This window comes from Vanessa tameamea, chromosome 14 (assembly GCF_037043105.1).
Source record: "Vanessa tameamea isolate UH-Manoa-2023 chromosome 14, ilVanTame1 primary haplotype, whole genome shotgun sequence".
Taxonomy (NCBI): Eukaryota; Metazoa; Arthropoda; class Insecta; order Lepidoptera; family Nymphalidae; genus Vanessa; species Vanessa tameamea.
The window spans coordinates 848,296-865,416 of record NC_087322.1 but is presented as its reverse complement, the minus strand read 5'-3'; the positions used below and the strand labels follow the sequence as shown (position 1 = coordinate 865,416).

Genomic DNA, 17,121 nt, shown 5'->3' with positions numbered 1-17,121 from the left:
AAAATATTTCAATAGAAAATGACTTTGAACCATCAAGTTTTACAAGCAATTCAACCAACTCCACTATCACAGACGACGATGATCAAACAAAAAACAGGAGTCGAGTCCCTACGCCTTTATTTAATTTCATACCCAAATTAAACCTACCTTCATCACCTTTACCTACCCTAACGGAGGTAGCCGAACCAATTAAACAATCTATGTCAGATATTACCGAAACTAGTTCGAATTATAGCAACTTTTTGCGAAAATCAATGAACAGTTGGTTAGAAGACGGGTCAGGCGAGGACAAATATAATCGAAATGCAATCCCTAAAAACACACAATCAAAACTAAGTACTTTATCACAAAGAGAAAGGAGAAGAAGTAAAATAGCTGATTTAATAGATAAGAAATTAGAAAGCTACCAGCAAAATAATGTCTATTGTGAACCTGAGGTAACCATACATAAACATACAGTGAGCCAAATGTCAAGTTTAGAAAACACGGAGAATGATTTTAACTTAAATAATACTAATAATACAATTACAATAAGCGAAGGTGTAAACGATGAACGAAATGCGACTGAAATACAAAAAGTTGAAATAGAACTGGATACTCCAATAAAGTCGCGTACAAAAGAAATATCAGATCCAATCGAGAAATTAGAAGGAAACTGGACAGGTAACAGCAATAATAAAATAATAGAAGTATATGATTGTGATTTAAATACCATAGACAATACAGTGGATAGTATAGTTACAAAGAACCTTTCGAATGAGGAAAGTAACGCTAATGAATCTGTTAAAGTTTTTTTAAAAGTAGCTAATCATAGTCGAACTGTTCCAGCAGCCTCTAACATACCTCCTTTACATCTTTCCTTCGAAACAGATTTTGATGAAGATAAATCATGTTTTAAACGTGCCCTCAAATTCATACTATGCTGTAAATAAAGGTTGTTTATAATATAAATAAAACAAAGAAAATTAAGTTGGCGAATTTATTAAATTCAATCACTATTAACTTCCAGTAATTGAAGTAATTAAAATAAACCTGTTGTTAAACAATTAGGTACTTGCAAAAGAGACCACTTCACGACACAAATCATCAAAACGTCCTATTTACACACATTTTCTTATCACAATATTGTTAACGAGCTTTTAAACGCTGCGTATAACGCTGTGAATACATTTAAAAAAAAAAAACAGATATTTCTTAGGAATGTAAAAATGACATGCTTTACAATTATTCGTGTTTAAAAAATTTTACAAATAAATGAAGCAAACTGTATTAATTGTGTAAAGTGCTCAGTATGAACAGACGTGTAAAGTTGACTGACCTCTATTTTAACGTAATATAACACTATATAGTCAACAAAGCGATCTGAACTTCCTCTAGCGAGAAGCACCGAGTGTCCTCCTCGTTGTCAGTATCTCTCGAGTCAGTAAAAACTGAAAGAATTTATCGTTGCGAGCACACTAATCGCATGATTGTCATATAATATCAATTTTATCGTCTGAAGTATTCACTGTGACCGAAATTGGTAACGTCTGATCAGGTCTTCTGCTCGCAACTAGCAAGGCTAGGCACTGTGCTCGTAACTAGCACGGCTCGGTCTTTGCAAGCACACTTTAGATGACACCGTAAGGCATCAGTCTCGTTGCGAATGTTACATTACGGGAAAATTAGGTCAGTCGCCTTGTTAACGAATCAATGTTAACTTTACATGTATTCTGTATATTCAATTAGCTTAAATATTTATAATTCATCAACAACTATTTTATTATCATGTCAATTATATTTATGACATCTAATAAGAATATTTAAAACCGGAAAGAGACCAGCCCTTTTAAATCAGTATCAATGACTTTAGGTCAATTAAATTACGTTCAAAAAACAGCCGTGAAAATAAATGATAGGATATTTATCTTAGTAGAGCCGAGATGGATCCAGTAATTCGAACAGGTAGGTCATACAAGATCGCAGGTTCAAATCCAGACCAGCTTAGTTCTCTGTGATTCTTTTTTTTTTTCAAAATTCAATGGTGAAGATAAAATCGTGAAGAAAAATTTTTTTACTTGAATCCTATTCATCTTTCTACTTTTTTCACTTCTGTAAATGTCGTGCACTAGACGAGAAATATTCTGCCAATGTCACATTTTATGAAGTAGACTCGAAAGAAGACTGATCGGCCCCTATTTCCTAAGTTTTAATTGTTGATATGAGTAGAACTTTTCAGATGTCACAGAATATATGATTTTTAATAAGCGAAACTTTTCCAATATTCTTAATTCATATTCAAAAATCGAATAGTATAATATATAAATACGAGTGCCAAGATCATGCCAAACGAGATTGAATTTAATATATAATAATGCGTCTAATACATATTTACTGGCCGAAGACTAAAAAGTATGAGCTGCACAGTAATTTCACTAGTCTGAACATGCCATAGCTATGAGCGTAAATTCGAAATCACACCATTCTATACGTTAACAACGAACAACAGCTGCATCAGGATTATTAAGATTTCTGACAGCCATCCTCTTACGAATGTCATTGTATGGGAGACAAAACGTTCTCAGACACACGTTTCAAATCACATTGAGGCGGATTGCGAATGAGAGGTTTCCTGACTTTGCTTCTGTTTTACAAAGTTTCATTTGGAATTCCATCAGCTGGGAGCCCACGTTGGTTTCTTTCCACTGAGAAGTTACATAAGAATGTTTGAACTGCCGCATTCCAAAGGAAAATTTGCGTTCGTATACGTTGACATGCTCTAAATGTACGCAAGTTGCGTTCGAGATGACGTTGTTTCGAACATTTTTCCGATCGGAACTTATACCGCGTGAGCTCCGCTCCGTATGAAATGCCAACGTAATCAGGAAACCTAGGGGGCAGCCACGTTAGGGCTCGGGCTCGCAGCTGAGGTCGTCGGGCGCGCCGGTCGGTCACGAGGCGGAGGGCAGCGCGAACTCCCGGCGGATGTAGAACAGGATGTAGGGCTTGCACGACGCCACGGCGCTGGCGTCCGTCGCGCGCACCGTCTGGTCGTTGAAGTGGAACCATTGCTCCTCGTTGATGGCGAACGCCGTGTAGTGGCCCGAGCCGGCGCTGCAACGGACACGGCGCACGTCAGTACGGCATAGATCAGAAATATACCCGTAATATAATAAACGCATTGAATCTATGCTAATGATATTAGGAGGAAACGCACCCGGAGCCGTGGTGCACGATGACGGCGGCCAGGTCGTACAGGAAGCTGCCGCGGCCCGAGCGGCGCGTGTCGGGCACGTTGGCCAGCACGAAGCGGGACATGTCCAGGGAGCTCAGCGGGAACGATATGCTCGTGTCTACTTTTGTCCTAAAATTTCAATAAATTGATTAAAGTGAGTGAATCGTAAAAATATGTTCATTTAAATGTTTGTCTTTTCAATAGGTATGTAAACAAGTTCGACAGCATATTATGACGTTAAAAAAATATTGAGTTTTTTCACATGGAATTTTCAATAGCAGTCAGGAGGTAAAAAATTAGCAAGACATAGGGTACTATGTTTGTGCACATACGCCTGGACAGACTAGAAATATATCGGGCGCTGATAGATATTCTCTGTTGATAATGGCCTATATATAAAAGTTGAAGTCGGCGATGACGTCACCATAGATGTACATAATTTTGTATGTCCAATTCCATTGGAAGTATGATATTAATTGGGAGTGATGATTATTGTTTGAAATAAGCATCTAATAAGCAGTTTTGTTAACTTTAATTAGAGCCTACTGAAACTTACCTAAAGTAATTATGCCACCGGAATCTCTTGAGATGTAAACATAGAACATTGGGTAATCTCCGTATCCAAAACTGCTTGGTTGATTTTTGTTTACATTTACAACTACTGCAGAAGTAACGCTCTGTATCGGCTAACTCTTCAACCTGAAATTGTAAAACATATTTTACAAACAATTTATAAGACTATAAAAAATAAACATATATTGATTCATGCAGCATTACTTCTTAATGCAATAAATATAATTTGTATTCTGTTTAATAATAAAAAAAAATCATATTACAAGACAAGGTTTTCATATGTTTTTTTTTATAAATGGATAAAAAATAACAAACAAGAAACACCTGAACGAAGCTCGAGAGACAATCAGTGAGCGCCACCGGAGTCTCATGTCTACCCGACTCGGGCAACTCCAGAGACAGATCTAGGAATGGGTCGAACTTCTTGCTTTCTGTCCCACAGGCCAGACAGCGGACCTGAAAGTATAAAACCGATAGCTATATTCAACTTATTTAATTACGAAAAATCTTACTTGTTTATTTAATGTCTCGCTTTCATTTCTCAGTCAAGAAGTGGAACTAAATACTATAAAAGAATACTAGTTTTTGATCGCGACTTCACTCGCGTTTTAGGGGGCGGTCGATAAAATAGTCCTTCCAAGGAGTTCAAGTTTGCTTCGTACCAAATTTCATTAAATTCGGTTTAGTGGTTAGGCAGCAAAAGACTGACAGACTGACGGAGTGTTACCTTCGCATTGATAATATCACTATAGACGAATTTTATTATGTAAAATATTATATATATATTTTAGAATTTCAACGTTATTGGATTCCAGTTCCAGAGTCTGAGATCTCTCAATGGCACAAAATATTTTTTTTATCTTGATAAATATTACTCTCGCGTACTTGTGAAATGTTATTGGCCCCCATAAATCCCAGGCCGTCGGCAGTCTATATGATTATTGATATTCGTCTTTATGCAGCATTAGCATTACCACGCGGTACAGGTAACCTAACCTACACGCTAAGCTTACGTAGGAGTAAGATGCAAATTTTGGTTTTCTAAAGGCTAAAGCTTATAAAGTTTTGAAGGGTTTATGCATACAGATGTACATAGAGGATTTGATTTTTCACGGTGCTTTCCTTTACCAGCGAGTACGACATGAAACACAATTATGTTCACGAAAAGGGTTTGCCTAGCTTCAAACCCGTACTCATTGGCTACAATACACCAACAACTGGTCCATTTCAGCTCTCGGTATCGTCTGAGTAACCAGTACAGATCTTCCAAGTGGTTAAGTCCCGCACGCACCTCGCTCTGCAGCGTGCCGCCGAACACGGCCGTCACGATGGAGGCGGCGGGCCGCTCGGCCGGCAGCAGCTGCTGCAGCTCCGTGTGCAGTCTGCGGGAAACATCCGGTTTGAGGGGGAGTGAGCCAGTGTACCTACAGGCGCGAGGGACGTAGCGTCGGTTCCCTAGGGCGGTGGTGCACTGGTGATGTAGGGAATCCTTAAAATTGTTTACGGCGCCGATGTCTATCAACAATGGTGACCGCTCACCATCAGGTGGTCCACTTGCCCATCCACCAAATTTTCATAATACCGCTAACTAGGGAACGAAGGCAGTGATCACACCTTGTTGTATGAAAAAACAATACTATCGACTTCCATAACATAGATATCTTCAGTAGAAATTTTGATTCAGGTTGGTGTTCATTAATTCTTTACACTGATTGTTTTGCTCTTCATATATTGTCACTCATAAAGTCAATAAATAAGGGAAAAAAAGTCATTTAATTAACTCACCTATCCAACATATACCGCAAAAATTCGTGTGCGTCTTGTTGCTGGTAGCCACGAAACCGTGGAACCACCTTCCAGATGACCAGGAACAGGCACTCTGGAGATATAGCGCCCTTCGACCCGCATCCTCCCGTGTTCAGGTTTATGAGTACCTGAGGTGATGGTTATTCTCATTTCGATACTTTTTTACATGTTAAATCCAATTTAATGGCATATTTGTGGCAACATTTTTTTGAGTGAGATTTCGCAGATTTTTATACAATATTGTCACTACAGATTAAAAAAAACTGAAGTTTTTCAGATTTGAGCCTACAATCTTGAGATTAGTTTAACATATTTTATCTACAGAACTATCTCGGCTCTATAAAGCAGTTAACAAGACATAAACTCTCACCTTTCTGAGCTCCTCTGCCATCACAACGTCATGCATCTCTTGACGGGTGTAACTCCTCGAATGGTACACTTTACGTCCATTCGATTTCATTTCCAACGACGGCAGCTGACTGAAGTAACAACTAAATTCCTGTATATTATTAAGACTCTGCAGCACCGCATTCATAAAACATGTGTTGCCTAAATTTTTTAAACCTACTATCTTCTTTTCTCTCTGACTCTTTCCATTACAAGATGATTTCTTCTCTTTGCTCCTAGAAGGTTGACTTGTATTCTCTGCTGAGCTACTGTCTTCGGAATGAGATCGTTTCCGTGAACGTGGTCGCAAGCTGCGCACTGGTTCCTCTGCATTCTAAAATAATAAAATATCAAACTATCTGACTTATTGGTCTCTCTTATAAATAACCCAAAGTCTCACCATCTACAGAAGAGATATTATTGTTTACAAGTGTGTCTACAAACACAGATGCTCTCTCTAATCGCATACTCTCATAATCCAATGAGTCAACAAACCCCATCCAACTGGAAAGTGTTCAGGCAGAGGACCAATGGCTTCACCAATGGCTTTCCGAGGCATGGGAGTGCACACACATCAAACTTCTAAGTTTTTTTGAGAATGTTTTAAAAGAAATACCTACAAGCTTTTTATTGGCCTTATATTATTTATATTTAGCCCCTAGAGTAGCGAGGCTATTCTTCAATAAGTATGCAACATGATTAATCAAATATCAGGTTTAAAATGTTATGTGATTAAATAAACATAAAAATTAAAATCTAATATGAATAATCTAGATCATTATCATAGCAATAGATAATGCTAATGACTATTCAAATTTATTGAGCAATAAAACAATTTTGATATTACCTTTGCAGTTTTTGATGTTTTATTTTCAGTCATATCAGAGACACTCGGTTCTGAGCTTGGAACATCACATGAGCTAGTCGGCGTCACTTCAATGCTGGTTTCTTCAATGATACTCGGGGACAATCCAATCTTATCACTTGAATCCAATTCATTTGATACAGGACTGTTGGGACTCTGATTGTCTTTGACATCTTCAATTTGTTCTATGTTGCTATTTGGTTCAGCGTCTTCATTATTCCTAACATGCATAATACTTTGCCTTATTTTGTCTATAGTTTGAAGATCTACATCGTTTGAAACATAGTCATCACATTTGTAACTGGAAAGAGAAATGGATTTTATACTAAGGGTTATATGAAACAAAATATTAATGAATTTAACATTAATTTATTAATTGCATGAAATCTCTAAGTACATTAATTACACAGATAAATAAATTGTTCATATACATAAATGATAGACAAATTAATTTTATATTACATGATTTTAAACTCATTGAGATGAACTATTATCTGTGTTATTAATATTCCTAGCAGTTTTAAGTGATTAGTTGAGCCCTTGCACTAAGTTAAATATGAATTTATCTATTTATATCTCACCAGTAAACCGAGTACACATCGCAGCTCATACATAGTTGATGGTCAAGTGACTCGGCATGATGTTTTGCATGTCCGTTGGCATACCGGCCACAGTTGACAACACCACATTGCAAACATAGCCAGTTCTGCTCTTTGATCGCACATTCTGTATTTAAGAAAGATTTTTACATAGACACTTACATTTTTTTCAATCACAAAATCAATGGTATTCAAAATTTAAAATTGATAACAAATATATGCAACAAATTCAAAGGTAGTTTTATGTTACTAATTGGGCTCTTGTGTATAGGTATAAATACTAACATTTAATATTGGTAAACAAATGCATCTGGAGGATCAGATTTAATTGAACTATATGTAAGCAAATCACTGATGATGTCAGAGATTAGTTCAACTACGCAAAACTAAATCTATGCCAGCTTTAATGTTAATGTTTTGCTTCATGAGTCATTATGTTCCGTTGCAAATGTATTATTGGGGGTTAGAAGCGTCGACTACCGAATAAAAATACGAAAGTTTAGTGAGAAGAAAAAAAAATTAATAAAGTACCACATAACGGGTCGTATTATGAACCACATAGCTCAGACCTTACATCGTATAGGTAGGAAACGTATTGTATTAGATTATTTAACGCATCGCAATCACATCTTCACGGTCACCCATGCCGCGCCCCCTCCCGCTCCGCGCTTTATGAACAGCTGATTATTTTAGCTCGCTGTATTGATTTTTCAAACTAACCTCCCGTTATGGATTTCATGTAGCGTATTTTTACAAGAGCTCATTTTAACCGGTAAATACAATATTTAATTAAAATAAATGCGTCTTTTACCTGAACAATTAAAGTCCTTTGTGATCACAGTCTCCTCACCGAAAAGATCGCTATCCAAGTTAACGTTATCTAATAAATGGGTACATTCCATTATTCATAATAATTAGAATATAAAAATAACTCAATAAAATAAGTTCTTTAATTCATAGAAATCCAAGTAAGTCCTTTTGCACATAAAATAGGATTCACAAAATGGTACTCCCGAACGCGAACGAGTGCAATTTATCCATTTCACACATAGAGTAGGAGCGAATGAGCAAGAAAACATCAAGCAAACGAAACACCGCAAACAACAATCCCTACGTTCGGATACGCGCACCGGTTAAAATGTGTCATGTTTTAATTTTCGTGTATTTTCTTCGTTTTTATATTTTCATTGTATATTATTTTTATGATTACGTTTATATTTTAACTAGCTTCCAGCCGCGACTTCGCCCGTGGGTGAGAAGTATAAACTTATAAACTATCTCTATTCGGACAGGGTTTAAAAGCCATTTTTATTCAGAAATCATTTAATTCCATTCACCCATTTTGAGGTGATTGAATAATAAAAATCCAAATTATCATACCTATAATAGATTTCAATACATTTACTCATAATACAAAAAATATTGCATTACTTACCGTATTTCCATTTTAGTTTTATAATGTTCTAGGTCATTAACCTTTAACATTTGACTGCCTCGTTGGTCTAGTAGCTATTTTATAAAGCCGCAAAACCTGAAGTTCGGGGTTAATCTCGGGTTGGGCCGATAAAAATTGTTGCATTTTTTGACGATAAATTCTCAGTACCAGCCTAGAGTCTAGTAGTGGAAGTTTGAAGATATGCCTTGGAAAGTTTAATTAATAATTGTTGTAGTTTTATTAGTTATATAAGTTAAAGTAATCGTTGATCCTACGCCCTCAGCTCTCTCCGATCGTGTCGGATTAAATGAGGGATTACAGGACATCTGTTTGTGCAATAATATATATTTTCTTGCAGTTAGCTAGTCATCTTTAAGAATAGCAAATATCAGAAAAACATTTTCATCATCAAACGTAAACTTAACTATAGTGATACTTTAGTACTTTCTACATATATACTTTATACTTTGGTAAAAATTTTTTAGGCCCGTTCCTCATAAGCCTGATTAACAAAATATTTGAAAAAGTATATTTATTTAAACACATATTATATATAAAACATAGTATTACATTAAACATATCTTAAAAATAATTGCTTTATTTTAAAGTTTACTCACTTCAATTCAGCATAAGGCTACCAGTACATTATAATTTAGACTATGCATACAGATTTGACTAAATCTTAAATAAAACAAGCAACCAATGTTTTGAACAGAATATCCAAATTATAATAAAGATATTGAAAGCTATTTTTTAATGTTTTTCTTTATTTCTATGAATATAGTATTTAAAACTGCAAATAAAACAATTCCAGATAGGTTTAAAATTTATTATTCTTAATTACGTCTGCCACTGTAACCACCCTGAGTTGCAGGCTGGGTGAGTTGGAGACCGTTGATGTTGTTGAAGTCAAGCATTTTCAACATGTCCTTAGTGTCAGGGTCCACCTCAATGATGTCATGTTCCAAAGCAGACACTTCTGGAACATAGTTGTCACGTCTTTCACGTTCCTCTTCCTGCAGTTTGATTGAGATACCACGAACTTGGGAATGTCTGAGACGTCTCATTAAATGGGTGGCAAACCTAAAAAAATTGTTCACTTTAATTTTAGGTCTTATAAGGCCTAATGTGGATAATATGGATTGCACCAACAAATTTAAACATTATTAAAAATTAAGTAAAAAAATTTGCCATGTAAATGACATACTTTCACTTTTCATGTTATTAATGTCATAACTCCTTTTAACTATCTAAAACTTAATCCCCCTTAAATGATACAAAACAGAATAGTAAACAATTATTGTTTCAATTTGTGCAAATACAAATAAATTCAGGAATAACAACAAGTATGAACTAAATATTTATATTGAAAAGATAATAATTTTAGGATTATAAATGACTCCCGTTTTAATGTCAACATTAATAAAAATAATTACAATTATCGTAAAATTGTAACACATAACCTGAAAAGTTAAAGATTTACTTACCCTGCGATTTTGTTACGAAGAGGTTTGGTGGGAATAATAGCAATTTCCTCACATATTCTCTTGTTTGTATCAAAATCAAGAGTTAATCTTGTATAGTACTTCTCGATAATGATTTTTGCTGCTTTTTTTACGGTCTTAGTTCTAACACGACCCTGCAAGTTAAAAACAATACTGTAAATATAAATGTTAGTGACTACAACTCAATATCATATGTACATATTATTGGTGAAAAATCATAAAGTACCATGATTCTTTAGATATAAATTGATTTTTAGTAATAAAATAATTCTTACCATTGTGAAAACTATGTATCCGCCGTTTGACAGTTAACAGAAAAGAAAAACTTTGTAGTGTACAGATTATAAATTGTTTATAAGATTTACACAGATCAAAAATCTATGTTTGTTTTATTTATTTTGTATATTTTATAGGATTTATACTTTTAATAAAGAAGTTATTACTTTTACGATCTAATGTATAGCATTTTAAATTTGTTATTGTTTTGTGATTACTATTAAAAATTATAAAAATCAATACGTAATGACAACAAAACGTTCGTCAAAAATTTTTAGAGATTATTTAACCCAATATGGGTTAAATAGCTTTATAATTTCTTTGTTTATTAAGAATTAGAAATGTAATCTTAACACATTACAATTCTATTCGTATTATAAGGAATCGATAAATTATATTAGCCAAGGATTAATAAAAATGCTAATGGAGACGAATTATAATGAAGCTTAAATTAACCTTACATCTTAAATAAGATATAATTGGTCAATTTTACAATTTTGTATCTAAAAATTATATCGAAGGGAAAGACAAAATCTACGATTTCTAAAATAATTTACTAGAATGTATACCTATTTGATTCATTCAAGATATTTTTATTGTCTATGAAAATATCGAACTTCCGAAACCCGAGTTAGTGGCGCTGTCATCAATTTGTCGTTCATTATCTTTAACATTAATTTTATGGTGGTGTGGATTTGACGAAGAATCCGAGTTCCGACGCGGTTGTGTAAATTTGCCGCGCTATAGTAGTTGGATCGATAATCCATTATTTTCGGACAAATTACCTAGTTTTAGTATTTACCTTGATTGTTATTAGATATTTTCTTCTTTTTCATACGTATATTAAATTTTCAAGATGTTTTGGGGTAAGTAACCGGTAACCATATACCACCACGTGTTTGTTAATTTAAACAATTTATGTTACAAAAACTTATTAAACGTAATGTTAAACAGACGTTTCACAAGAACGATATCATTTTGTAAACCATTTTCGGTTGGGATTCGTTATATCGTTAAAGTAACACCTCGCAACGTGTGGGACTTACAATGCCGTCAACACATGTTGAATGTGTTTCATATATCATACTAAACTTTGCTTACTCTGACTATCTTTAAATCAGAATTGGTTTGTAGAAATAAAGAGGAATTTATTATGTTTAGGATTAATAATGGAACCGAATAAGCGGTACTCCCAAGTGGTGGAGAAGCCGTTTCACATATCGCAAGCTGCTATGGACATTTCCACCGGCGACAATGATCCCTGCCAGGTGATGATTGTGGTGGATGGTAAAAATTTCCTCGTGTGCACATTACAGAAGAACAAGACCATTCAAGTACCACTCGACCTGTATTTTAAGGCTGGAGATTCTATTTCATTCTTGACAAATGGTAATTTTTTTTTTAATCATTTTAATACATTATAATTTTATTTTATATATTTTAATCTAACTAACTACTCAACTTCAACTTAATAGCATCCCCATGAAACTTACTTTAATATTAATAAAATATAAATTTTTTAAATATTTCTTCTAATTGTAGGTAAATGCAATGTTCACTTGACGGGTTACCTGGATCCTGAATTTGAGGAGGAACCTTCAGACGAGGAAGAGGAAGAAGAAGAAGAAGAGGAGGCACCAGCTCTGGTTCCCGCCAAGAATAAGAGGAAACTAGAGAATAGCAATGAAGGAGTTACTAACAAGAAAGCTAAGGTGTGACATAAATTTGTTTGAATTTGAATCCCGAAAAACTGCAAAAATAATATGCTGGCGATCTTAATGTTTTTAGTTAATGTGGTATAGCATTAAATAATATAAGTGAAGTATTTGATAAGACTAAATATTTTGCAATATTTTTGATGCTTGTAGCTTGTTCAAGGTATAAATTTACAATGTATTAATTTTTTTTTTAAATATTACTGAGTGTATCACCTACCCAATGAGTCAATATCTTTATTTACTATAAAGTAATTCCACTTGGTTATTAATTCTCAAAAGAGATAACTGAGTGCCGAGCAGAAGACGTAAACTCGACAGTATTTTTTTTCATGGTCACATACCAAAATATATATGGTATGCGTCCTATCTACATCCTATCCACCCACCTTATTTTATGTCTATTATAATAGTTGTTTATTTAACAGCAAAACAAAAAAACAGACAACAAACCTGCTGCTGCCGCCGAGAGCTCCGATGAGGACGAAGATGGTGAAGATCAACTACAAAAGTTCCTCGATGGGGAGGACATTGATACCGATGACAATGATGAGTCCTTCAAAGTGAATACATCCACCGAAGCAACTGACAGGTTAGGACATACAAATTTTTCATAATAATTTAAAAATGTGTAACTGTTTTGTACAATTGGTGGATTATCTGCCTATTTTATAAAAAAAAATATGTTATTATTATTTATTGAGTAGGAAGGTTCGTTGAATTGTATATAAATTATCAGTCCCCTTTATATCTAATTCTTGCAACTTGTCTAAAGCAACATGTGCTTTCAAAAATGTCACAATTGTTATTACACTGACATATAGTGCCTTGAAAGTACTACTACCATAAATATAATTGACATATTTATATTTATGGTAGTCTATATAATTATTTATATCATTGCCAAGTTTTTTATTCATTTCCAATGTTTTGTGCAATAGTAATGATAATATTTCCTTTATAAAAATGTTTTGTTGATTAACAGTGATGAAGAGTCTGATGAGGAAGACGAAGATGATGAAGATGATGATGACAATGAAGATGAATCCTCCGAGAAAGCAGACACAACTCTTGATACCAGCAAGGATGATAGCACTGCTGACATGTCCAAGCTTACCAAGTCACAGAAACGCCGTCTGAAGAAGAAATTGCAGAAGCAGAAAGAACCTCAAGTAAATGGAGTTGAGAAAACCAAGGTATATTTTCCACTTTTTGAATAAATTATAATTATGTATAAATTTTTTCTTAATATCGTAACAATGATAAAATATATTGTGTATAATACAAGTATATGTTAACTATACTGCAACATTATTGGTTGTGCCAGATATTTTGAACTTAACCTTTAATTATGTAGAAAGAGAAGCCTGCTGAGCAGCCACAAAAGGCAGAGAAGAAGAAACCAGAAGCAAAAAAGGATGCTCAAGAGGGTGACAAAAAAGAAAAGAAATCACTCAGCGGTGGAGTTTTTATTGAAGATTTGAAAGTGGGCAATGGAGCAGTCGCAAAACCTGGCAAGGTTGTCATGGTAAGATAATTGTGTTAAAATCAATTAATTACAAGTATAATTTTAACAATATCATGTTTATTGATATTTGTTTCCACTAAAAAATATGTTTAGTATTCAATATGAGTTCTCTTTATTTTTTGTCGGTTTAAGATATTTTTTGTACCAAACCTTATTCTCTCAGAGAGAGTAGTCATTAGTTTGTTTAGCTCATATGATATAATTAATTATTCCCACAGGTGTATTACGAGGGTCGTCTGAAGCAAAACAACAAGATGTTTGACAACTGCCAGAAAGGACCTGGATTCAAGTTCAAACTTGGCGCTAAGGAAGTGATTTCTGGATGGGATGTTGGTGTAGCTGGCATGAAAGTCGGAGGAAAAAGGAAGATTGTTTGTCCACCAGCAATGGCGTAAGTACATAGTAGTAGAGTATATAAAAGTTCATAAATACAAATTAAAAAAAAAAGCACTATAAACTTGTTACTGTAGGAATTCCACCAATCACTGGTAAGAATGATGATGAAGAAGAGAATGATTATTACTCTTTTTGTATAAATTAATATTTATATTTTCAGGTATGGTGCTAAGGGATCACCACCAGTTATTCCTCCAAACTCAAGCTTAGTATTCGAAGTAGAGTTAAAGAATGTTAAATAAGTGCTAGTTATCATCATAGTGTATGGACATATTAATTGTTTCAGTTAATTTGATTGTCATTGATTGAATGCCATTTATCGTGTAAATGCTGTCAGCATTTCTACTATTATACTAATATGGAGCATTATCAAAAAGAAAGTTTTATTTTTTTTATTGACATGTCTAAATTACTGAAGTTACATTGTTTTTGTGGATGCTCCATATTAGTTATTTACTATGTTAGTTGATAATTTTAGACACTAAGAATAAACAGGTTATTTAGATTTTAAGAATTAGAAATCATCAGCTGCATAATGATGAAATCTGGTTGGATGCCAATTTTTAATAAATTAAATTTGATCAACTAGGTCTTACTAATTTTAAACAAACTTTATAACTTCAATAAACTTATATTCCATAAATATGTAATATACTTAAGTGTTATTCATAGTTCCAATATAATAATTTCAGCATTAATAAATTCAAGCAAGCTTAAAAATAATCTTTGGCTCCGATGTTGATAATGTGAAGTGGATATCTAGTGAAAGTATGTCTTAAATAATCATTTAAAATGAGCTAGTTTAGTTTCCTTTATGAACTTCACATATTAATCAATACCTGCTTTGAAGTATATTTAATTTTTAATATACACAGTAGCGAGGGCCTTCAAAATCCAAGGTAGACTTTATTTTATCATTTATAATAGTAAATAATTGTGCTTATTTTATTTTATGGAAATGCCTGATGGTCTCGAGACAAAATATTGTTTGTATTCCGTATGCAAATTTTATTTCACATAATGACTGCTACAAAATTCTGACCCAGCTTAAACATTATTTTGTTATTTAAATTTTCAATAGCCTTGGTTATGTAAAATAGAGTAAATATTCCATTTAATGTTGTTTTATTTAAACTAACCTTATTAATGGTAAATGACTACAACACAAAAATAAACTACTCATATAAAATGAATGCTAACATCTGAGGGTCTAGTCCAGCAAATAGATACTAGTAAAGGTACCTGTTAAAATTTAGTAACAATCAATTAAATTACATTTTTGGATTAATTATAAACATTTGAACAATTTATCCTGTATGAAATAAACAATATCAACCACACCTGTATTTTTAAACTTTAATAACTTATCTATTGTTTTATCCTTGAGATTTAATAGGAAATACATATAGCCTTTGAACCAACATATTTATCTTTTGCATAGTTTAAGATTACAACCTCATACAAGGTTTTTGGTTATTTACAAATCAAATCAAAAATCTTTATTCAATATAGAAGTGTTTACACTTGCTTATTGATTGTCAAAAATCTACCACCGGTTCGGAATTTAGCACCTCGGACCTGAGAAGAACCGGCGAAAGAAACTCAGCGGGATATTTTTTTTTTTTTTCCATTTTGCATGTACAATAATAATTATATTTTAGTTATTTGAAACAGCCTGGAGGCGATCATTTCATTCCCAAGGTGTGCAGTCAACTAAAAAGTCATTAGTGTTGTAATATCCTTTAGCAAATCTGGAATTAAATCGAGAGATATATTGTATACGAAATAAAAGTACATTTGGTATAATCGATTTATTATAAAATACTAGCGGTGCGTAGAGATAGCACATAAGGTTATGAAATAAATAACTGAATTATAATTGAGATATTTTTTTATTCCGATTTTATTCTTCCGTCTATCTTTGGTGGAACTTCCCCAGCATCTTTCTGCATTTCTTCAGTGTCGTTTTTTTCAACTTGTTTTCTACTAAAAGCACAAACCCCACCTTCACATTTGAAAGGAAATTCCGTCTTCACATTTCCGTCCGCATCTTTAACGCCCCATGGGTTCCAAAAACGTAGTACATAAGGTTGAATGAATTTATGCCATAAAAACAACAGAACTGGGATGATAAAACATGGAACGCACACCATCTTGTTTTTTTATTTTTTACTATATTTCACAATGGAAGCCTCAAACTTTCATCCGATTAAATTATGGAATGTGCTAGAATTTCAAAACTAACAAAGGTTTAGAAAATTACATCAATAACATAAATGAAGTTGGAACTTGATTCAGCTGACATCGACGGACTTCAGTATTTCAGTATTGGTAACAAGTCAATGTCAAATGTCTGTCAATGCGTATTTAATAGCTGTCAAAACTCATTTCTTAAAGCTCAAATACACGGTGGGTTAAGTTTGGTCAATATTCTGGGTTACAATGAAATTACTGAAAGTACTTTTAATGTGATTTTTTAATGCATTAATTTATTACTGTTTATTTTTAAATATATAATAGTTGAAAATTGATGCCAGTTAAATATTTCGTATAAGAAAATTTTAGCTAGACATGGTGAATCTAGACATGTCATATCTCGAAATATAATGAAGGTTCTCAGCTGGCTGTGTAAGCAATCGTACTCGTAGCCGAAGGTTGTTTTGCAGCAATTAATTGTGAACATTTACTACTCAACTTTGGATTTATATGTATAATGATTGAATTATTCATATAAATTGAATAAAGAAAAACTCTTGACTACGAATTTGCCATTTGTGTTTGGGTAATGCTACTCAATCCTCTTTGTAGGACTAGGAGTAACG

At 33.6% G+C, this 17,121-nt stretch overlaps 4 protein-coding genes across 8 annotated transcripts; 1 reads left to right on the top strand and 3 right to left on the bottom strand.

The window, feature by feature from the left end:
- Positions 1–965: 965 nt before the first annotated feature.
- LOC113398566 (ubiquitin carboxyl-terminal hydrolase 3-like) lies at positions 966–8,524 on the bottom strand. 3 transcript variants are annotated; one of them, XM_026637356.2, is made up of 10 exons: positions 8,256–8,524; positions 7,427–7,571; positions 6,828–7,146; positions 5,964–6,314; positions 5,573–5,721; positions 5,079–5,169; positions 4,112–4,243; positions 3,771–3,913; positions 3,197–3,343; positions 966–3,093 (listed from the first exon to the last, which is right to left on the bottom strand). In XM_026637356.2, the coding sequence occupies exons 1-10, from the start codon at positions 8,344–8,346 to the stop codon at positions 2,931–2,933; spliced, it is 1,731 nt and encodes a 576-aa protein (XP_026493141.2). In that variant the 5' UTR covers positions 8,347–8,524; the 3' UTR covers positions 966–2,930. The 3 variants fall into 3 exon arrangements, with proteins under 3 accessions (XP_026493141.2, XP_026493143.2, XP_026493144.2); XM_026637358.2 differs by lacking the exon at positions 8,256–8,524 and adding an exon at positions 8,014–8,162; XM_026637359.2 differs by lacking the exon at positions 8,256–8,524 and adding an exon at positions 8,000–8,109.
- A 1,170-nt stretch (positions 8,525–9,694) lies between these two features.
- Positions 9,695–10,773, bottom strand: LOC113398653 (small ribosomal subunit protein eS17). 2 transcript variants are annotated; one of them, XM_026637506.2, is made up of 3 exons: positions 10,660–10,773; positions 10,367–10,518; positions 9,695–9,962 (listed from the first exon to the last, which is right to left on the bottom strand). In XM_026637506.2, exons 1-3 carry the CDS (start codon positions 10,660–10,662, stop codon positions 9,716–9,718), a joined length of 402 nt encoding a protein of 133 aa, XP_026493291.1. In that variant the 5' UTR covers positions 10,663–10,773; the 3' UTR covers positions 9,695–9,715. The 2 variants fall into 2 exon arrangements, with proteins under 2 accessions (XP_026493291.1, XP_064073002.1); XM_064216932.1 differs by lacking the exon at positions 10,660–10,773 and adding an exon at positions 10,611–10,631.
- Positions 10,774–11,278: 505 nt separating this feature from the next.
- Positions 11,279–14,863, top strand: LOC113398539 (46 kDa FK506-binding nuclear protein). 2 transcript variants are annotated; one of them, XM_064216864.1, is made up of 8 exons: positions 11,279–11,526; positions 11,822–12,049; positions 12,203–12,367; positions 12,802–12,967; positions 13,361–13,571; positions 13,733–13,903; positions 14,122–14,294; positions 14,460–14,863. In XM_064216864.1, the coding sequence occupies exons 1-8, from the start codon at positions 11,517–11,519 to the stop codon at positions 14,539–14,541; spliced, it is 1,206 nt and encodes a 401-aa protein (XP_064072934.1). In that variant the 5' UTR covers positions 11,279–11,516; the 3' UTR covers positions 14,542–14,863. The 2 variants fall into 2 exon arrangements, with proteins under 2 accessions (XP_064072934.1, XP_026493103.2); XM_026637318.2 differs by having other exon boundaries at positions 12,203–12,372; positions 12,804–12,967.
- A 1,232-nt stretch (positions 14,864–16,095) lies between these two features.
- LOC113398540 (UPF0729 protein AAEL015238) lies at positions 16,096–16,647 on the bottom strand. The gene has a single exon (XM_026637319.2). The coding sequence runs from the start codon at positions 16,450–16,452 to the stop codon at positions 16,192–16,194; it is 261 nt and encodes an 86-aa protein (XP_026493104.1). The 5' UTR covers positions 16,453–16,647; the 3' UTR covers positions 16,096–16,191.
- Between the last annotated feature and the right edge of the window lie 474 nt (positions 16,648–17,121).